Source organism: Phyllostomus discolor, chromosome 1, assembly GCF_004126475.2.
Source record: "Phyllostomus discolor isolate MPI-MPIP mPhyDis1 chromosome 1, mPhyDis1.pri.v3, whole genome shotgun sequence".
NCBI lineage: Eukaryota > Metazoa > Chordata > Mammalia > Chiroptera > Phyllostomidae > Phyllostomus > Phyllostomus discolor.
Genome location: NC_040903.2, coordinates 201,879,917 through 201,901,141, shown reverse-complemented (window position 1 = coordinate 201,901,141; position 21,225 = coordinate 201,879,917). Strand labels below are relative to the sequence as shown.

Genomic DNA, 21,225 nt, shown 5'->3' with positions numbered 1-21,225 from the left:
CCTGTCCACTAGCCGTCTCATCTATGAGTTTCTCCGCCCTCTGCTAGTTCTGTCTCTCCAGCAGCTCTCTCATCTGTGAGTTTCTCCCCATTTTCCTTGTTAGTTCAGTTTGTTCATTAGATTCCACATTTGAGTGAAATCATGTGGTTTTGTCTTTCTCTGAGTGGCTTGTTTCACTTAGCATAATGTTCTCCAGGTCTGTCCATACTGTCGCAAAGGGTAAAATTTTCTTCTTTTTTATGGTCAAATAGTATTCCATTGTGTAAATGCCCCATAGTTGTTTTATTCACTTAACTTACTGGGCTGCTTGGGCTGCTTCCATATCTTGGTGATTGTAAGTAATACTGCAGTGTAGATAGATAGGGGTGCTTACGTTCTTTTGAATTAGTGTTTTGGGTTCCTTCGGATATTCCCACACATGGGATTGATGTGTCAAAAGGCAGATCCTTTTACTTTTCTGAGGTATCTCCATACCGCTTTGCACAGTGGCTACATCAGTCTGCATTCTCACCAATAGTGCAGAAGGGTTCCCCTTTTTCCATATCCTTGCCAAGTGTGAGATACCTTATTTTAGGTTTAATTTGCATTTTCTGATAATTAGTGACATCAAGCATGTTTTCAAATGTGTATTGGCCATCTGTATGTCCTCTATGGAGACGCGTCTATTTAGTATAAATAATGTGAATGAAGACATGGTTATAGTTTAGTAGATTATTTTAATAAAATGAGAAATTAATCTGTGTAGCTTTACATTTAAAAAATTAGTTATTGATGAAATCGGGAGGAGAGTTGTTAAGTCCTGACTAGTTAACAAATTAAACAACTACCTTTTAGTTATCCTTTAATATCAGTAATAACTTAGTGGGATAATCGTATCTTTCCTTTAGCCTCAGTTACCTCAAAACTAAAAAGGGTTTAATTGGATCTCTGCAACTTTTATAATTACTTAAGGAGAGAACTAGGGCAATAAATAAGACTGGTAACTAACAGATACATTTTTAATGAAAATTATTTTTTAAATTATTTACCTTTGCTATAGTTTGGTATCATTAAGGGATTTTTAAACTAAGTTCTAGGAGAATTAGCTCTTGAATCCTTTTCTTCTTAATTCTTAAAAAGGGTGCTACTTTCCAAGTATTTTTGTTGTAGTTATTGGCACTGTTGAGATTTTTGTTATTTATTGAAATAGTTAACTTAAAATTTGTTCTCTGACTACAATAATTAAATTTATAATAAATCTACAAATTATATTTCATTTATAATTCACTTGTAGCAGAGGTCTTTAGCAAATACTGAAAGCTCTAAAAACAGCAGTTGGGTTATCAGTTCAGTCCCCAGTTGGGGTGCATGCAAGAGGCAACAGATTGATTTTCACATTGATGTTTCTCTCCCTCTCTTTCTCTCTCTCTAAAAATAAATAAATTCTTTTAAAAAAAGCAGTTGGGTTTTGTTTGTAAGTACTACTTGTTCTGTAAATGAATATTTAATAAGCACCTACATTTGCCAGGCACTGGAGCAGTTGTCACGATCATACAAAGTTTATTCCCTGAATGAGTTTCCTTCAGTAATGATGAAAATCTGAAATTTGTGTTGCTTTTATAGGAATGAATATTATCGATAACTATGCTTATTGCAAACAGATCTATAGGGAAAATGTCAAGACAGTGGATCTTGTCATTTCCTAAAGAAAAGGTAAAGTCAAGCCATTTATGTATCAGTGAAATTACAGAATAAACTCAGTGAGGTCATTGATTCAGAGTTATGAGAACATTCACTTTTGTAGATTATGACTTACAAGTGAGTATTCTTAACACCCAATACCAGGCACATTGTGATAGATGTAATTTCTTGTTGCATTCATGTAGAGAAGAATATTTAGGTTAAAACAGGAGATAACGATAAACTTTCATTGTCAAGAAGTCTCAAGGGAACCTCTTGAAACCAGATTATCCAGAACACAATTTCATGATAACAAGATACCAGATTTTTCAGGCAAGGGGGGACTTTTGCCTTAGCCTGACTGAAAAATATACTTTTTAGTATTTTCATATTATAAGAGGACGGATGTATTCTCTTTCGGTAAAAATTGTACACATAATATTTTAATTTATTTGAATGATAAATAGTGTTGATAAATAAGTGTTGAATGATAAATAGTTTTCAAGTTTGCAGAAATCTAAGTTTTAGAATTAAATGAATTCTGGAGATTGGAGTGATAGGGGATTGATTTTGCGGGGAGGGTGTTCTATGACTGGTTAAAATGGGGTTGAGTATGTTTTGAACCAACTTGAAGTTTGGGAATTTATTTTTGAAGCCTAGATTTTAGAGTTTCAGTAATGAGTCAGTACTGGAAGTGATCATAGAAAGAATAATGAAGTTTGTGTTGCTGATCAGATCAGAATCTGATTCAGCCCAATAAGAGGCAGATTTCTCCCTTAAGTATGGGTAGATAAGTATGATGGCATTGGATATTGAGGCGTCAGCCTCATATATAGGTAATTTTACTTAATATGTTTGTCGTTAGGAAATTTAAGAGTCCTTTTTCCTGCATTCAGGATATTCCTTCATGAAGAGCTTAGGGCCAATAATTGCTTTTCAGGTTGTATGTTGTGATTTTATTTAAATACAAATATTTATTATTCATTACCCAGTAAGACTTCATACTGAATATATGGACTACTGTTAGGTCCATGAAATTTTTCTACATTTGCATTTTTGTAACTTGTGTTGCCGCAGAATGCAATGAGTTTTTGTATTTACCTGTGGAATTTCCTTTTCCCTAGCTACTTACCACTTTCTTGTTTATATAATGCCATTGTCTTTCAGGTTGCATCCACTTGGTTCATGCTGGAAAATAAATTTGTATACCTATTTTAGGAGAGTTAATACTTGCTCTACAAGGTGCCAAACAAGAAAAGAGGAAGTCAAGATCTATTCATACCTGTTTCATGCAACAAATACTTACTGAGTGTCTATAATGTCCCAGGACACTGTTCTAAGAGCTTCAGACACACTAGTGAGCAAACAAAATAATCCCTGCCATTGGGAAACTTACTGCAGTGGAGGGAGACATATGCTAAAACAATTAATACAACTTGTTAGAAGTTGATAATTGTTACAGAAAATAAAGAGGGGGAAAGTGACAGGTTACAGTTTTAAATAGGATAGTTATGTTAGATCATTTGAGAATATGGCATTTAAACAGACTTAAGGAGGGTTAACCCAATCAATCATCATCTGGTGGCAGAGGCTACCTGTTATGTGTGAGTGGCAGCAAGAAAGCTAGTGTGGCTGGGCTGTGGGGAGGGGTGTTCTATAGTAGTAGACTTAATCCAGGGTAAGTGAGGGCAGAGGGTGTGGAACTTTGTGGGGACAGGGGCTCTTGTGTGGATTGGGAAGCTATTGGAAGGTTTCAGATAGACAAATGTGATGTCACATTTTAATTTTAAAAGGATTACTTTTCCTTTGTTAAAGTTAGAGTGTGTGGAGAAAGCAGAGGTTGAAACAAGGAGACTGATGGAAGGATATTATAGTAATCCAAGTGAGAGATAATGTTGACTCAGGCTAGGATGATAATATTGGAAATGGTGCAAAGTAGTTGGCTCTTGGGTATGTTTTGAAGAAGAATCAGCAGGAATTCTTGACTTTCTTTAGATGTGTGATAGAGAAGGAAAAGAGAAATCAAGAATGACTATGCACAATGCAGTGTGCAGGTGATGTTTTATTGAGTTGTGCACTTAAAGCCTGTGTGGTTTTGTGAACCAATGTGACCCCAATAAATTCAATGAAAAAATGGCTCCAAGATCTTTTGATGAGTAACCAGAAAGAAGAATGGAGATGCCATCAACTGAAAAGGAAGAGTCTGAAGATGGATCAGGTTCGGGAGACGAGATCAGTTTTGGACATGTTAAGTTTGGAATGTCTGTTAGACATTCATCTTAACATAGTTTAATGTTTACATAGTATATTTAGACCAGAGCTAGAAGACCAGTTAATGTAAGACTCTCTTTCCAGACTACTATTTTAATTTGTGTGTGTGTTCTATTCTGTTTTAATGGATAAGAAAAATTGAATAAACTCAGAGTTGTAGTCATTGATCTAGAGGAAGAGCATGAGAGTTGTTTTCAAATACATGAAATGTTCTTTGACTTTTAAAAAAAATTTAAGTCCCAAGAGGCAGAGCTAGGATCAGTAAGTACAAGTTTGGAGGAAGTATATTTCAGTAAAGGGGTAAAGGGTGAAAGCTTATAAAAGTTGTCCCAGAAAGGAATAACATAATTTGCAGTTCTTTACCCCGAACTTTTAACTAATAAAAGCAAACACTGAATAATTTTTCAAGAATATGCCATGGAGAGTAGTTGCACTGGGAAGTTAGACTGGAATTTTAGGAATGGGACATCAAATTATGTGTACATAGTAAGCATTTGTGCATTCCTTTTTTTTTTTCTTTTTTAAAGATTTTATTTATTTATTTTTAGAGAGGGGAGGGAGAGCTTGAACTGGACTTTTAATAATGAATGGGGCTTAGTGGAAGACGAAGAAAGGTCATTTTAGTTCATTAAATTTTACAGCTTCTTTTCCCCCTAAGTCCTTGGAATTGCAAATAACTAAAAATTGTAAATGGAGGCAAAGCTAGGAGTGCCCAGGGCCTGGTCCAGTTTGAACTCCGCCCTTCTTTGTCTTAACTGTAGGAGGTATATAGTTTTTGAAATGTACATTGAGTGAAGGGATGATTAGCATGCCTTCAGTTGTATTTGTTAAAAACTGCCATGTATTTAAGTCTTGAAAACTAAACTGTAAAGGAGTTTTATTTTGTTAGAAGAAGTCAGTACATACTTGCATATACTTTAGAAATAATACTAGAAATGTCTTGGGGAATGCCATTGGGAATTAATGAGTAGGAAAGAGTACTTTCAGCTGATGAGATTAGGGAAAACTTTATGGAGAACACAGTATTTTGAGATGGATCTTGAACTAAGAATTGAACGTAAAAGTGGGAGCAAGGCATGATACTTCCTTTGAAGTAACAGCCCTTGAGTAACGTGAAAGTAGGAAGTAACCTTGGAAAGGTGAGTTATTTCCTGGTCATTTAGAAATAGAAATAGTCAAGAAGAGGTGATTGGTTAGAATTGTGCTTCTTACAGCAATGTTTATAAGATGATTGGAAGGAAGGGGAGCGTGAAGGCATAAAAATCAGATGGTTATTGCAACAAATCAGATGACAGGAGTCTGTTATGTGGAAACTAGAAGATTATTGGTGGCCTTGGAGAAAACAGTTGCCAGGTGTGCTGATGACAAAGTAGAATTAGAGATAAAGTAAATAGCAGTTTAAAATACTGATATTTAGTATGAATACTGATACCATGAAGGTGTGGTATTTAGAAGGGTCAAGCCTGTGGCAGTTGTTGTTATTTGTGAGGAAGAGGAAGGAAATGGTTGTAAATAAAATGCCAATACTGAAGAAAGGTGGTGTCCTGGGGGACAAGTAGATAAGAGAATGAAGAAAAGCCTAAGGTTAAGCGAATGGTATAGGCATGAAAGGAATTTTTATAGCAAAGGTAAAACTAATCTAGAAGCATCAGGGAGAATAAGGGGTGTTCCTGTTTTAAGTATTTGCCAGTATAAAATTTCCTGTGAAAAAAGAACACATGTATATACAACCTGGTAGAGATATTTTACAGAAAAAGACTACTAACTGCTTTAATATAAACACTAAGTGTTGTAAAAAAATACTATAGGTTATTTATTTTTTTAAATTAACCTAGTGAGTGAATAGTTTGTTTGCTTTAGATTAAATTAAACTTTATTTAAAAACCAGTATGTCCAACCACAGTGGTGTAAAATTAGCAATCTGTTACAAGAAGAAAACTGCAAAATTCACAAGTATTTGGAGATTAAAGAATATGCTACTGAACAAACAACCAAGGGGTCAGTGAAGAAATCTGAACAGCAATAAAAAAAATACCTTGACAAATGAAAATACACTAAAAGTTATGGATGCAGCAAAAGCAAATTTAAGAGAGAAGTTCATAAAGATAAATGCCTACATTAAAAAATAAGAAAGATCTCAAACTAACTTTACATCTCCAGGAACTAACTAGAAAGAGGAACAAATAAAGCCCAGTTAATGGAAGGAAATAATAAAGATCAGAGCAGAAATAAATGAAATGGAGATTAAAAGACAATAGAAAGGATTAATAAAACTAAGAGCTTGTTCCTTGAAAAGATAACTTGATTAACCTTCCAGTGGTTCACCAAGAGAAGAGAGAGGAATCAAATAAAACCAGAAAGGAGATAATTACAACTGATAACACAAAAATACAAAGGATCATAAGCAACTACTGTGAACAATTACATGCCAACATATTGGGCAACCTAGAAGAAATGGATTAAATATCTAGAAACATAAAGCCTTTGAAAACTGAATCATGAAATAGAAAATCTGAACAGACTGATATCCTAAAGGAGATTGAACCAGTAATTAGGAACTTCCCAATAAACAAAAGTCTAGGTTCAGACAGCTTCAGTGGTGAATTCTACCAAACATCTAAAGTGGAATTAATACCAATTTTTCTGAAAGTCTTCCAAAAATAATAGAATGGAAGGGAATACGTCAAAACGTATTTAATAAAACTAGACAAGGACACCACAGGAAAAGAAAGTTACATGCCAAAATCCCTTGTGAACAGAGATTCAAAAATTCTGAATAAGATATTGGCAAACTGAATTCAGCAATGCACTAACAGGATCATATACCTCTTAGTGGGAGTTATTTCAGGGATACAAGGATGGTTCAGTATTCTCAAATAAATCAAAGTAATACAACACATTAACAAAGGAAGGGAAAAAGGCATATGATTATCTCAACAGATGCAGAAAAAGCATTTGACAAAATTCAATGTCCCTTTATGATAAAAACTCTAGAGAGTTGGTCCAGAGGTACCTCAACTTTAAAAATAAAGAGCATATAAGACAAGCCTACAACGGAAAGCTTTTCTGTTAAGATTAGGAACAAGACGCAGATGCCCACTGTCACCACTTCTTTCAGTATAACATTGGAAAGTCTGAGCCAAAAGCAGTTAGTCAAGAAAGAAGAAAACTTACGCAGATTAGAAAGGAAGAGATAAAAAAACTGTTGCTATTAGCAGATGACATGTATAGAATACCCTAAAAACTCCACACAATACTGTTAGACCTATGAAATTTAGTAAAGTTGCAGGACACAAAATCAAAATAAAAAATTGGTTACATTTTTATACATTAATAATGAACTGTTATAAAGAATTAGGAAAACAACCCCATTTACAATAGCGTCAAAAAGAATATACCAAGGAGTAAATTCAACCAAGGAGATAAAAGACCTGTACACCAAACCTATAAAGACTTCGTGAAAGAAATTGAAGACACAAATAAATAAGATACTTTATGCTTATGGATTGGAAAAATTAATATTGTTACTAAGTCCACACTGTTCAGTGCAGTTCCTACTAAAATTTTAGTGACATTTTTTCATACATATAGAAAAAACAAACCTGAAATTTGTGTGAACCACAAAGGACCCTTCAGCCAAAGCAATCTTGAGAAAGGACAACAAAGCTGCTCTCATCACACTCCCTGATTTTAAATCATGTTACACAGAGTAATCAAAACTGTATGATATTGCCATGTAAACAGACACATAGATCAATATTATAGAAAAGACAGCCCAGAAATAAACCCATGCATATATGTTAGGACAAAAGAGCCAAGGATACACAATGGGTAAACAACAATTTCTTCAGTAAATGGTATTGGGAAACCTGGACCACTGTCACACTATGCACAAAAATCAATTCAAAATGAAAGAAGACTTGACTGTTAAGACCTGAGGCTGTAAAATTCCTGGAAGAACACATAGGTGGTAAGCTCTTGAACACTGGTCTCATTTTTTTTTTTTTTTAATTTGACATCAGAAGCATAGACAACAAAAGCCAAAAGATTCATCAAGTTAGGACTATTTCACACTAAGAAGCTTCTGCACAGTGAAGGAAACAGTCAACAAAGTGAAAAGGCAACCTACTGAATGGAAGAAATATTAAAAACCATAGATGATAAGGGATTAATATCCAAAATATATAAAGAACTCATACAATTCAACAGCAAAAAACAGTCTGATTTTGGAAATGGGCAGAAGATCTCAATAAGCAGATTTTCAAAGAAGATACACAAAATACAAATGGCCAACCTGTATACAAAAAGCTGTTCAACATGACTAATTATCAGGGAAATACAAATCAAAACCATAGTGAGCATTACCTCAGTAATATTACATGTTAGAATAGCTGTTATCAATTTGGTGAAAAGAAGCAAGAAGTGTTTGAAAGGATGTGGAGGAAAGGGAACCCTTGTGCATGGTTGGTAGGACTGTTTACAGCTACTACAGTAAACAGTATGGAGGTTCCTCAGAAAACTGAAAATAGAACTACCACATATATTGCACAATTCCACTTACGAGTATTTATTCAAAGGAAATGAAACACTGGAAAGGATATAGAACCCCACGTTCACTGCAGCATTATTTATGATAGTCCAGAAAGTAACCTAAGTGTGCATCAATGTGGGAATGGATAAAGAAACAGTGTTATTTTACACACACACACACGCCATATACAGGGTCCAGCATAAATAATGGCACCTTTTTATTGCAAACTCTTTTATTACAAAATTATAAGCATGTAATTTGGTGACATAACAATATAGCACCTAAGCACACCATATGACATTCTAAGTGAAATGTTCAGATTAAAACTATAAATTATTACACCCATACTATTACCCTACGAACCACACTCAAGCAAGCCATACCTCTTCTGGACCCTATATATTAAATGGAATACTATTCAGCCATAAAAAAATGAAATTTTGCCATTTGTGACTGCATGGATGGGCTTTGAGGGTATCATGCTAACTGAAGTAAGAGAGACAGACACCATTGATCTCTCTCATATGTGGCATCTAAAACAAATTAAACTCATAGTATGGAGGACAGGTTGATGATTGCCAGAGGCAAGTGGTGGGGGATGGGTGAAGGTGGTTAAAGATACAAACTTCCAGTTATAAGCCAAGGGATATAATATACAACATCATGACTAAAGTTAATATTATGCTGTATATTTGAAAGTTGCTAACAGTAGATCTTAAAAGTTCTCATCACAAGAAAAAAAGTTGTAACTGTGTAGTGATGAATGTTAACTAGACTTATTGTGATTATTTCTCAGTATATAAAAATATTGAGTCATGTTGTACACCTGAAATTAATAGAATGTTACATGTCAGTGTGACATTACATTAATGTAACATATTACATCACATGTATTTTAACTAATGTAATGAGTTAATGTTACAGTGCATCAATGTTAGGTGTTACATTAACATGTCAATGTAACATTCTTAGTTTTATCTTAGTTAAAAAGAAAAAGAGACTTCCTGCCAAGATGGAGGTGTGGACAGACACACTGTGCCTCCTCACAGAACCAAAAGAAGGACAACAACCAATTTAAAGACAAAAAAACAACCAGAACTGCTAGAAAATCGAACTGTATATGGAGGTCCGACAATCAAAGAGTTAAAGAAGAAACATTCACCCAGACCCATAGGAGGGGTGAAGACGAGCAGACAGGGTGTGTGGCATGGTGGTGGCTGGCAGACTGGGAGGGACAACTGGGGAGCAAGAAGACCATACAACTCAGAGTTTCGGTGTGGGAAACTAAAGCTTCAAAACCTCTGGCTGTAAAAACCTGTAGATGTTATGGCAGTGGGAGACACTCCCAGCCTCACAGGAGAGTTCATTGGAGAGACCCACAGGGTCCTAGAATGTACACAGACCCACACACCCAGGAATCAGCACCAGAAGGGCCCAGTTTACTTGTGGCTAGCAGGGGGAGTGACTGTAAGGCAGCTGAGAACAGCATTGTTCCCTCTCTGAGTCCTCTCCCACACATAGTGCCACAGTGCAGCAACGTGGGTTGCCCCTCCCTGCTGAATATTGAAGGCTCTGCCCCTTACAGTGTAACAGGAGCACCAAGACAAATGTGGCCCAAATGAAAGAACAGATCAAAGTTCCAGAAAAACAAACTAAGCAATGAAGAGATAGCTAACCAATAAATGCAGAGTTCAAAACAGTGGAAATTAGGATGCTCACAGAAATGGTTGAGTATGGTCACAAAATAGAGGAAGAAGTGAAGGCTATGAAAAGTGAAATAAAGAAAAATATACAGGGAATCAATAATGACAGGAAGGAAACGGACTCAAATTGACAATTTCGAGCAGAAAGAAGAAGTAAACATTCAACCAGAACAGAGTGAAGAGACAAGAGTTCGAAAAAATGAGGAGAGGCTTAGGAACCTCCAGGACAACTTGAAACATTCCAACATCCGAATCATGGGGGTGCCAGAAGGAGAAGAGGAAGAGCGAGAAATCAAAAACTTATTTGAACAAATAAGGAAGAAAAACTTCCCCAATCTGGCAAAGGATATAAGGATATAAGGCTTCAAGAAAGTCCAGGAAGCTCAGAGAGACCCAAAGAAATTGGACCCAAGGAAGCATATACCAAGGCACATCATGGTTATATTACCTAAGATTAAAGATGAGAGAATCTTAAAAGCAGCAAAAGGAAATTAAACAGTTACCTACAAAGGAGCGCCCATGACTATCAGCTGATTTCTCAAAAAAAAAAAAAAAAAAAAAACCTTACAGGCAAGAAGGAACTGGAAAGAAGTATTTAAAGTCATAAAAGGCAAGGATCTACATCCAAGATTACTCTACCCAGCAAAGCTATCCTTTAGAACGGAAGGGCAGGTAAAGCGCTTCCCAAATAAGGTCAAGTTAAAGGAGTTCATCATCACCAAACTCTTCTTATATGAAATGTTAAAGGGACATATCTAAGAAAAAATAAAAACTGAATATTAAAATGACAACAGTCTCACAACTGTCAACAACTAAACCCCAAAACAGACTAAGCAAACAACTAGAACAGGGACAGAATCACAGAAATAGAGATTACATAGAGGGTTATCAGTAGGTAGGGGGTGTGGGGAGGTTGGAGTAAAAAGGTACAGGGAATAAAAAGCATAACTGGTAGGCACAAAATAGGGAGAGATTATAAGAGTACAGGAAATGGAGAAGCCAAAGAACTTACATGTATGTCCCATGGACATGAACTAAGGTGTGGGGGAAATGCTGGTGGGAATGGGGGTGCAGGGCACAGGGGAATGAAAGGGGAGAGAAAAATGGGACAACTGTAATAGTATAATCAATAAAATATTCTTAAAAAATTTATGAACACGAACAGTGAGCTCTCAGAGAAACCAAGAAAGCAATCCCATTTACTATTGTGACAAAAACGAAGGTAACTACAAATAAATTTAGCCAAGGAGGTGTAAAAGACATACACTCAGAAAACTGTAGGACATTGAAGAAAGAAATTGTGGGAGATAAAAATAAGTGGAAGTGTATATACCGTGTTCATGGATTGGAAAAATTTAACATCATGAAAGTGTCCATACTATTGAAGGTAGTCTATAGATTCAACACAATTCCTATTAAAATATCAATGCATGTTGGTATTTTAATAGGATAAATATAGAACAAATAGTCCAAAAATGTATGTGGAAACAAAAAGACCCCAAATATCCTCAGCAATCTTGAAAGAGAAGAACAAAGTTGGTGGTTCACAATACCTGATATCAAACTGTACTTCAAGGCCACTGTAATCAAAACAGCCTGGTACTGGCATGAGAACAAGTATATAGATAACTGGAGTAGAGCAGAGAGCCCAGAAATAAACTCATGCCTATATGGTAAATTAATATTTGACAGAGGAGGCAGGAATGTAACAATGGGGTAAATACAGTGTATTCAGTAAACTTAAAATTGGGCAGTTACATGCAAGAGAAAAATGAAACCACCAACTATACCATATACAGGAATAAACTCAAAATGGATGAAAGACTTAAATGTAAATTGTGAAACCATAAAAATCCTGCAAGAAAGCATAGGCAGTGAAATCTCAGACATCTCTTAGAGCAGTATTTTTGCTGACATGTCTTATAGGGCAAGGGAAACAAAGGAGATCATAAATAGCACAATATCAAACTAAAAAGCTTGTGCACAGGAAAAGAAACCATCAACAAAATGAAAAGGGAACCCACTATGTGAACTTAGTACCAGTAAGGCAAACGGTCCAGTTAGAAAGTGGGTCAAGGACCTGAATAGACACTTTTCCATATAGGAAAATACAGTTGGCCAAACGATGTATGAAAGAATTCTCAACATCACTAATGATTAGAGAGGTGCAGATTAAAACTACAATGGGATATATCACCTCACACCTTCCAAAATGGCTACCGTCAATAAATCAACAGACAACAGCTTAGTTATTTGGATTGTCATATGCACCAAAAGGTTGCCAGTTCGCTTCCTGGTTAGGGCCCAGGCATGTATGGGAGGAAACTGATTGATGTTACTCTCCCCCTGCCGCCCTTACCCCCTCCTTCCTCCTCCTCTAAAATCAATGAACATCTGTGGGAGATGATTTAAAAAAAAAAGTGCTGGCGGGGATGTGGAGAAAAGGTAACTTCAGTGCACCGTTGGTGCAGTGCAGACTGGCACAGCCACTGTGGAAAACAGTATGGAGTTTCCTCAGAAAATTAAAAAATGAAGCTATGTTGTGACCCAGTGATCCCACTTCCGAGAATATATACTAAGAATCCTGGAACACCAATTTGAAAGAATATATGCACTATGTGTGTAGCAGCGTTATTGTCAATAGCAAAGATCTAGAAACAGCCCAGATACGTACATCAGTAGATGAGTGGTGCTCATCTAAAACAAGTGGTGGTACATGCACACAGTGGAATACTATGCAGCTGTAAAAAGGAAGGAAATCTTTTGCGACAGTGTTGATGAAACAGAATGACAGCTGTCAGAGGGTTTGGAAAGGGGGTGCTGGATGGAAGAAGATGAAAAGATTAGCCAAACAACATGTATGTGTATAACTTACGAACACAGACAAGAGTGTGCTGATGGCCAGAAGGAATGGCCAGAGTAAGGGCTGGGAGGAGGGGGCAGGGCACAAAGTGGGGCAAATGGGGGACATCTGCAATAGTGTCAGCAATAGAAATAAAAAATAAAATACAAATTGGTAAATGCAGAAATGTACAACAAAGTTGGTGTGTGAGTGGGTCTTCATTGTTTCCTTTGTGTCTGATTGTATCTCTTACATTCTTTTTTTATTTGTTTATTTAGATACACAGAAGTAAAAACAAATGGAAATTTCATCTAAAGGATGGCATTATGAATCTTAATGGAAGAGATTATATATTTTCCAAAGCCATTGGAGATGCAGAATGGTGAAGAGTTGGTTCTTTTCTTTTATAAATAAAAGAGACTTTTAAAAAATTTAAAGTGAACAGTTTGAAACTTGGGACAATACTCCAACCAAAACTTAACTTCTGCATGTCAGAAAAAAGTGCAGTAGAAGCAAAGCTACTGGAACAAAGAGACCTTGACAACCTAGACACTACTTCTAACTGGCAAGCCATGGAACTGTAGCACCTGGGTTTGTTGGGGAGGGGGGCTTGGGGTTTTGTGTAGGAAAACCATTAATTGTCCATTTTCAATACAGGTACCTGCCACCGGTAATTAGCATGTAAAGCCTTGTCTATATTCCTTCCTTCAACTTGGTTTTAATCAGAAAATACTTGTTAGAATGAACTGAAGAAATTTCCCTTTTGATAGATTGAAATGAAACTGCTTATTGTATGTGGTTATATTTGGTAAAAATTGCGTGTGAGCTTTTTACAAAAGGGTAAGAATTATGGTGTTGAATTTTAATTCACTTGTGTAAGGAAACAATTTAGATCTCTTATAATAGGTCTTAACTATTTTTACTTGCTATTCTGCCTAAGTAAAATATACCTCTTTTCTTCCCTGCTTTATGAAACATCTATTTAAGAGTTAAGGGAAGTAATCAGTGGTCACAATTTGGAGACAGAATTTGACCCAGGAATGGACACTTAATTTTAATTAGATTTTCATAGTCATTAAACTTGGGTCTTGTCTGAGTTGAGCATAATTAAAATGGCACCTTCAGTTTCCTTACAGAAAATTTGTAATTATTTCTTTTAGTCCTATACCTTTAAAAAGAACCCCCAAAGTGGCTCATTTCACAGAGGTACCATCTAGTTGAAATTATATACACATGAATAGATAGATAAAGATTTTCTCCTGTTGGGCTGAAGTGTATGCTGATATGTGTTTAGTCTCCAAGCCAAACAAACATGAAGGTAACATTCTGTGCATTGACTGAAGCGTGGGGCAGGTGGTGAGGACCTGGATTTTTATTAAACAACTTAGTAATTATAAAAGTTTCTTGTGTTTACTTAGTAAAGAATTTTAAAACCATTATTTTAATTGAACAAATTTTTAAAAATGCGACTTTGTAATTTGAGAGGCAATTTTGGGGCTAGAGGGGGTGGGCCACTGAAAGTACATATTTACCTCTTTCATTTGGTGGTCCTTCCAGGCCATTGGTAGTGTAGACATGGGCTCCAGTTTGCACATCAGGAAGAAAGCATATAAATTTGACTTATATTAAAAATAATAGAAACTTAATATGTATATTAAGAATGCATAGCTGTGTATCCTCTAAGGGGCTCTGAAGTACAACATGGCAGTTCTGTGTTCAGTGCGAACTAGTTGCCTGGGAGAACTGTAGGAACGCTTGTCTTCGCCTGTGTTTTTACAGCAAATTCTTTTTGTGGTTTATATTGACAGAGTTCACATGTGTTTAAGTTACTTTTGTATATCAATTTTTTTAAGTCTTCCATTTTTGTCTTCCTTTTGTTTTTGTGTTTCCAGAAGTAACATAGAAACACTTTAAAGTACATTGCAAAGAAAAACTGTGAGCTTATTATATATTGTTTTTTTCTTTTTTTTTAACAAATCTTTAAATTTCTCAGAAAGGCTAACTCTTTTTTTTTTTCTTTTGCCTACTTCTCACCCCACATACCAACATGGTCCCTTTAACTTATGTTCTGAACTTGGGTGTAAGTGGTGGTTTCTAGCATGCTAGTAGTTAGGTTTTATTTAGATGCCATAACTGGTAATACGGTTTTTATTTTATGTTAGTTTAGTTTTTTGGAGGGGAGATTCATTTGTTTACCCCACTACTCTCAAAGCACACACAGGGTTTTTTTGTTGTTGTTGATTGAGGCTGGGAGATGAGAAAGGAGGACTGAAATCCCAGACATCCTGTCCTTCAGTTGTCCTTCAGTGTAGTTGATGGCTGTGTATTTGCCCAATGAAGAGTCAACGACCTGAACTACCTATGAAAGTGTAGCAGTGCTGCGGTGTTGATTGAAACCTTTCGGCTATCTAGTAGTTCCTAGGCTACTGGACCGTGTATTATTATCATATACTCAGCTCGTGTTTGGGCCCTCTATGTACGCAAACATTCATATTCATAGTAGAATTGTATACTGGCCTATTTTTATAATGTTTTCAAACATGAAAAGCCACTGCTTTCTGAATGATTCACTAGGGTCATTTGGAAGCAGGAGATAACTATTTGTATTTGCACCTGTGTATTGCATATTAATTATGGTATACTTGGCAAATGCTTTTCATTTACCTGTGAATATTCTGAAAGCCAGTCCAAACAACACTGCATACCAAATTGTGCTCTTATATATTACTGCATTTGTGTTCCTTTTTAATCAGATAGCATGTTTTAGTTGTATTATGGTGGCTTGCTATAAGAGTGCCACTTGCTTATCTTTTATTGTACTTGAATTCTTAATCATGCTTTTAACGTATTTAACAAACCATTTCTTTAGATTCTGTAAACATGTCATTCCTTTGAAAAGGCAGGGATTCCCACTTCAGAATTTTAAAGTGAAAATGTTTATTCAAAGAGGGAAAATAGTTCAGACTTGTTTTTATGAAAATAGGTAAAGGTTTCACTCAGAAGAGGATTTATTTAGATTTGCACAGATGGTGATGGCACCTTTTGTTAAAAAGAAAGCTAATGTTAATCAACAGTGCTGAGGAAAATTTACACAGAATTACTTGACATATCAAGTGTGGAAATGTGTGCCTTTCAGTATATTTACTCTTTTTTTTGGTGGTCATTGGGATAACCATACCATATGAATGCCTGAGAGCACGTTTAATTTCTGTGGAGAGCCATGTTTGGCTAAAACAACTCTTAATGTGCAATTAGTTTCTAGAGTAAAATGTCTGTTGTATGAGGGGGATCTTTATATTGGGCTTTTATATTTTTTAAATGTTCACGTTTCTTTCTGTTAATTAAATGCCATCACAATATCACGTTTATATTGTTGCCGATCTTAAAATCAAAGCCACCTTGATGTTTTTCTTCTCGGAATACATCAATATTTGAGCCGTGTGTATAGTGATTAAAATGTGTTTTTGAAGAGCATATTCTAATAGATCTGGTTTTAGACATCAAGAACATGAAAATATAATAGCTTTTGTATAAAGATTTTCTTTTGCTATAGTGAAAATCAAGGATTTGGTTTTGCTTCTTATGGAGGAATGGAAAGAGTTGTTTAAGAGTAATTTTTAATTATCTTATAGCAATAATGTCACCATTCTTTTTCAGAAGGTAAATATGCCTTGTGCAGGAAAACAGACATAATTTTCTCCGTTTTCTTCCACTTAGAAAATTCCTATTTTTTCAGATTATTTCATCTTGAACATTTTTGAGATTTTGTGCAATGTTATATTTTATTGCTCCATCTTTGTACATTTTCATTTTATTTCATTTGTCTGTCTTCCACCTGTCTGTCTGAATCAGCTCTTTCAGACGTTGAATTCATTGGTTAAAAAAATAGTTACTTTATACATTTCTTCATGGGTTTATGTTAAAAAGTTTTGCATTTTAATCTATTATGCTATGGAAATTATTCTGAAGTTTATATTTCCCTTTTAAATCTTAGTCTAAATTTTCCATTTTTTATGGCTTAAGGAAGAACACACCAAGCTTAATATTTTTGTTTATTTTGAGGAACAAGAGAAACTTTCCTTCTCTTTTAAGGGAGGAGCTCATTGAGTTAGTTACCGCTATTAGTAAGTAACTCTTTCAGTTAAGGTTCCTTAAATTGGTCCAGTATGCTCCAGGGCTACAATTTGGGGGTGGGACTGATCCTTTTTGCTGTTCTGAGCTACTATTGTCAACTGCTGTTGTACATACTGTTATGTGTAAGGGCGTAAATATATTTATTATGTTTGTATAATTCATTCTGTACAATTGCAGATCAAGATCGCTCTTCTGTGATATACGGAATATTATGTTTTAAAGACCATCTTGGAATACAATTAGAGAACTTAGTATTTTGATGTACTAAGACCTATTTTAAGTTTAATATTTTACCTTTGCAAAAACTTTAATTAAAGATGTTATTTAAAAAAGTAATGTTGCTTGCTTTGCTTACTAATATATAACATTGTTATATAGATAACTGAATAAAATTATGCAGTTTAGAAAGGAAAATGCTATATACTATTAATGAGAATAAGTTCCATTTATCAAAAACAAAAAGGGGGTATCATTATACTCTTGTACTTTAAAATTAAGTGGGGTGGGATATCAGTCTGAATTATTGAACCATGTTAGGAATTCTTAATAGTTTTTAAAAAAAAAGTATTGCCCAGGCACACAGGAATTTTAAGTTGGGCTAAATCGACACCAACAAAGTGTAACTAGAATTGATGTAATTAACATACTGTATTAAATGAGTATTTCTACTCCAAAGAATAGATTACTTAGGATAAAATTTTTTGAGAACATACTTGTTTTTTAATTTCTCTGGTTAGCTAAATCTTTTAGTTCAGTTTGTAAATAATTGCATAATAGGAGAATTGGATTTCTGAGGTCTATATTACATATTGAATATATTTTGTGTTATTTTTGAAGGTATTAAATAATTAGCAAGTATTTTAATTTTATAGTTAATTCAGATGAAACGTTAAGAAGCTTGCTTTTTTGTAATTTTTTATCCTGTTACAGACTACTTTATCTAGGAAACATGCAAATTTTAACCATTAAAGCAATTGTAATAAAGATATTTTATTGCCAGAAAAAACCTTGTCATTTTGCAGTTTAATACAGGCTCCTGTGTTGACAATCTTAACCTTTTTGGCCTCAGTTTTTACATCTGTAATGTATATGGTTTTGAGGATTGAGTAAGGTAAGATGTGTAGAGCTCTTAGAATGGTTTTTGGTATACACTTAAGCACTCAGATGCCACAATTAAATTACTAATTCTTAATTACTTGCATAATTTAAAATAACTAGTGGAACTGAAAAAAGTTTCAATGATCAAAAATAGCAAAGGAGAATGTGGTCTGGTTAAGAAGAGTCAGTGAAAGGTTTGGTTACAACCAAACAAACAGCCTGGGAGGTTGAGTTAGAGAAGCAGTTCATCTGGCTGTAGCAGCACGGGGGGATAATGCAACCCAGCGAGCAGCCTCGAAGCTCTTTTGCCCCTGAAATAAATACTTCCTATAGTATGCCTAAAATAGGTTGAATTTCCCCAAATCTAAAACTGTGGAATTAGAGCCTTTTAATAATTATAGGATTTTCCCAAATATCAATGGGTTCTCTCTATTTGTTTATGGAGAAAAACAGAGGTGTTGAAATGCTGTTATTAAAAGACATTGAAGCCGTGGTTACCTCACTCTGCACTGACCTGAATCCTAGTGATTGTTGGCAGCCCTATTTCTTTCTGGAGGCAGCTGGCTTTGTGTCAACCCTCCTCGCCAGCCAAGGAGGAAAAGACAAAAAGAAGTAGTTGGTTACCTTAGTTTCTGTTCTGAAGTACAGTTCTTAGGTTAAGAGGAAATGGAGCAGAGTGTGTGTTAACTCAACTCTGCAGTCTACCCTGGGCCAGGAATTGTAATTAGTGCTGTTGGAGGACCCAGAGGTGAATAAGACAGTTGCTGTCTTTAAAAAGCAGTTAGTGTCCATGAGCCTTTTTTTTGTTTTTTTTTTTTTGTTTATTATTTTTCTGTGCTTAATCCCTTTACCCTTCTCACCCAGCCCCCAACCTCCCCCTCCTCTGTGACAGCTGTTAAATACATACAAAGAGGGGGGAGCCGCCAGATTGATTGTCTGAGTTCTAATCTCAGTGAGAACTGGATTAATAGCAGTGTGTGTTTGGGTGTGTTTACCAAACCAGCCTACTTCATAGGATTGTCATGAAGATAATGAGATAATGCATAGGTTGCATTTGGTAAATCCTTGGTACATGGTAACTGATCAGTAAATGCATTTTAGTTAGGAATGATGGTCACAGAAAAGATCTTAGATTTGCCAGGTTGCTTATGTTGAGTTTTCCTGTATCTTAACAGCGATGGGTTCACAGACTGTGATGGTGTATCTGCACATTGAAATGAGGGGTCAGAGGACTTAATACTAGCGATTATAGAGAGCGCTGACTTTGTTAGTGGAAACACAATTCTAGAAGCTTCATTGTAGTTGTCATTTTCACATTTGAGATGTATTTTGTGTTCTTGGATCAAGAATGTTCTGAATCTTTACCTACCTTCAAACTTCACCTTTCTGAAAGTTGTTGGCTTAAAATAATACTAGTTACCTCCCGAGCACTGTGGAATACCCCACTTTCTTAAACGATATGATAGAAATAAAATTTACTCCTTATTTCTCTTTTCTAAACCTAGCATAGCTGTGACTGCTGTTCCCCCAGTCACTGGGAGTTGAAGCCTAGTGTCATCTAAATCTGTGGCTTCCCTCGTCTTCCCCAGCCCTAGTCAAATTCTTCACTGTCTACCACATGCTCAAAACAAGCTCCAGGAGTCATCCCTGATTCCCCTTCCGTTCCTTATTTTTACTGCATCCAATCACCAAGTGTTGCTGGGTCTACTGACATTACATATATTGACTTTTAAAAAAAATTTTTTTAAACTATTTTTACTGTATTTTTTCCATTACCATTTATCCCCCCTATACCCTCTTCCTCCTCCATCCAAACCCCTGCCACGATCACTACACTGTTGTGACAACTTCTATTTATTTTCATTAGTCTAGGTCAAGCCCAAACCAGACCGGCATCAACCGGTCTGACAGAGCTGCTTTGTTAAACTTGACCTTTCATGTGAAGAGAGAAACAGTGGGGCAGGCTCTCGCAGCTGGATTTCAGCTGTGCTCATCAGAGTCCCTGGCCACGGCGTGCCTCCCTGTGACAGTCCCCGACTGTTTTTGCTGACCTGCCTTCATAGATTTGTCTCCCCGAAGCCCATTTCTTAACTCACGTCCATGTGAACTTTTTTACAAAGTCACAGTGCACAAGTGGCAACCACATAGGCACCCACCTGGTAACACACCCAAAATTCAGTTCCTAAGCAAAGCATTTGCACCTGAGTTTTTCCTTTGCCTGCAGTACTTTCCTTTTAGATCATTATATTCCCAGATCAAGGACGTTTCTCTTGCTTGTACCATGATTATCTCACACTGAGCCCTCAGTGATTTTTGCTTCCCTGTCTCAGGTGTGTGGTAACTTACTGAGACTAGTGTTTGATATTTTTAATATATAGTGGACTCTTACAAATTAATAAGATATTCCACTAGGGGAAATGGATCCATAGAACAAGGAAGTCAGTTCATCAAAAAAGAAAGGCAAATGTCAAATAATTGACCTTTTTAATAATTGAAGGAATACAAAAAAAGATCATAAGAAACCATTTTTCCATCTATCAGATAACTAGGGAAAAGACCTCGTCATGGGTAGGCTGTGGGTAAATGGGCCTTCCACTAGGTTGTTTGTTAGAGTGTAAGCTGATACAAACTTCCTGGTGGACCATGGGAACAAGAAGTGCAGATGCTTCAAGTCAGGAAAGGGAGAAGGTGTGCACAAGATACCAAAGGTTACCCAAGAGGCTCGAGTGGAATGAGCCTGAGAGAGGACCGATATTTGGGGGACAAGATAAAAAGATCCATATTTGATATATTAAGTTTGTGGTGCCCTTTAGACACCCAGGTTGAGGTATTAAGGTGACGAGATGAGTATGAGTGGGTGGAGCTCAGCGGGGAATGTCTGAGCTGAAGAGCATCTTCAGGATTTATTATTGGAGGGAGAGCATTTAAAGCCATAGAAGTGATTCACCTGAGCAAGAGCACAGAGAAAGGAAGAAAGTCCAGAACCT

General features: G+C 35.9%; 1 protein-coding gene across 1 annotated transcript in view; it reads left to right on the top strand.

The window, feature by feature from the left end:
* GTF2A1 (general transcription factor IIA subunit 1) overlaps positions 1 to 17,472 on the top strand; it is a 47,631-nt gene extending 30,159 nt beyond the window's left edge. Inside the window, exon 9 of the mRNA XM_028505582.2 lies at positions 13,285 to 17,472. Within this exon, the coding sequence (XP_028361383.1) occupies positions 13,285 to 13,392 (108 nt within the window). The 3' untranslated portion in view covers positions 13,393 to 17,472. The remainder of the gene's footprint in view (positions 1 to 13,284) is intronic.
* Positions 17,473 to 21,225: the final 3,753 nt, after the last annotated feature.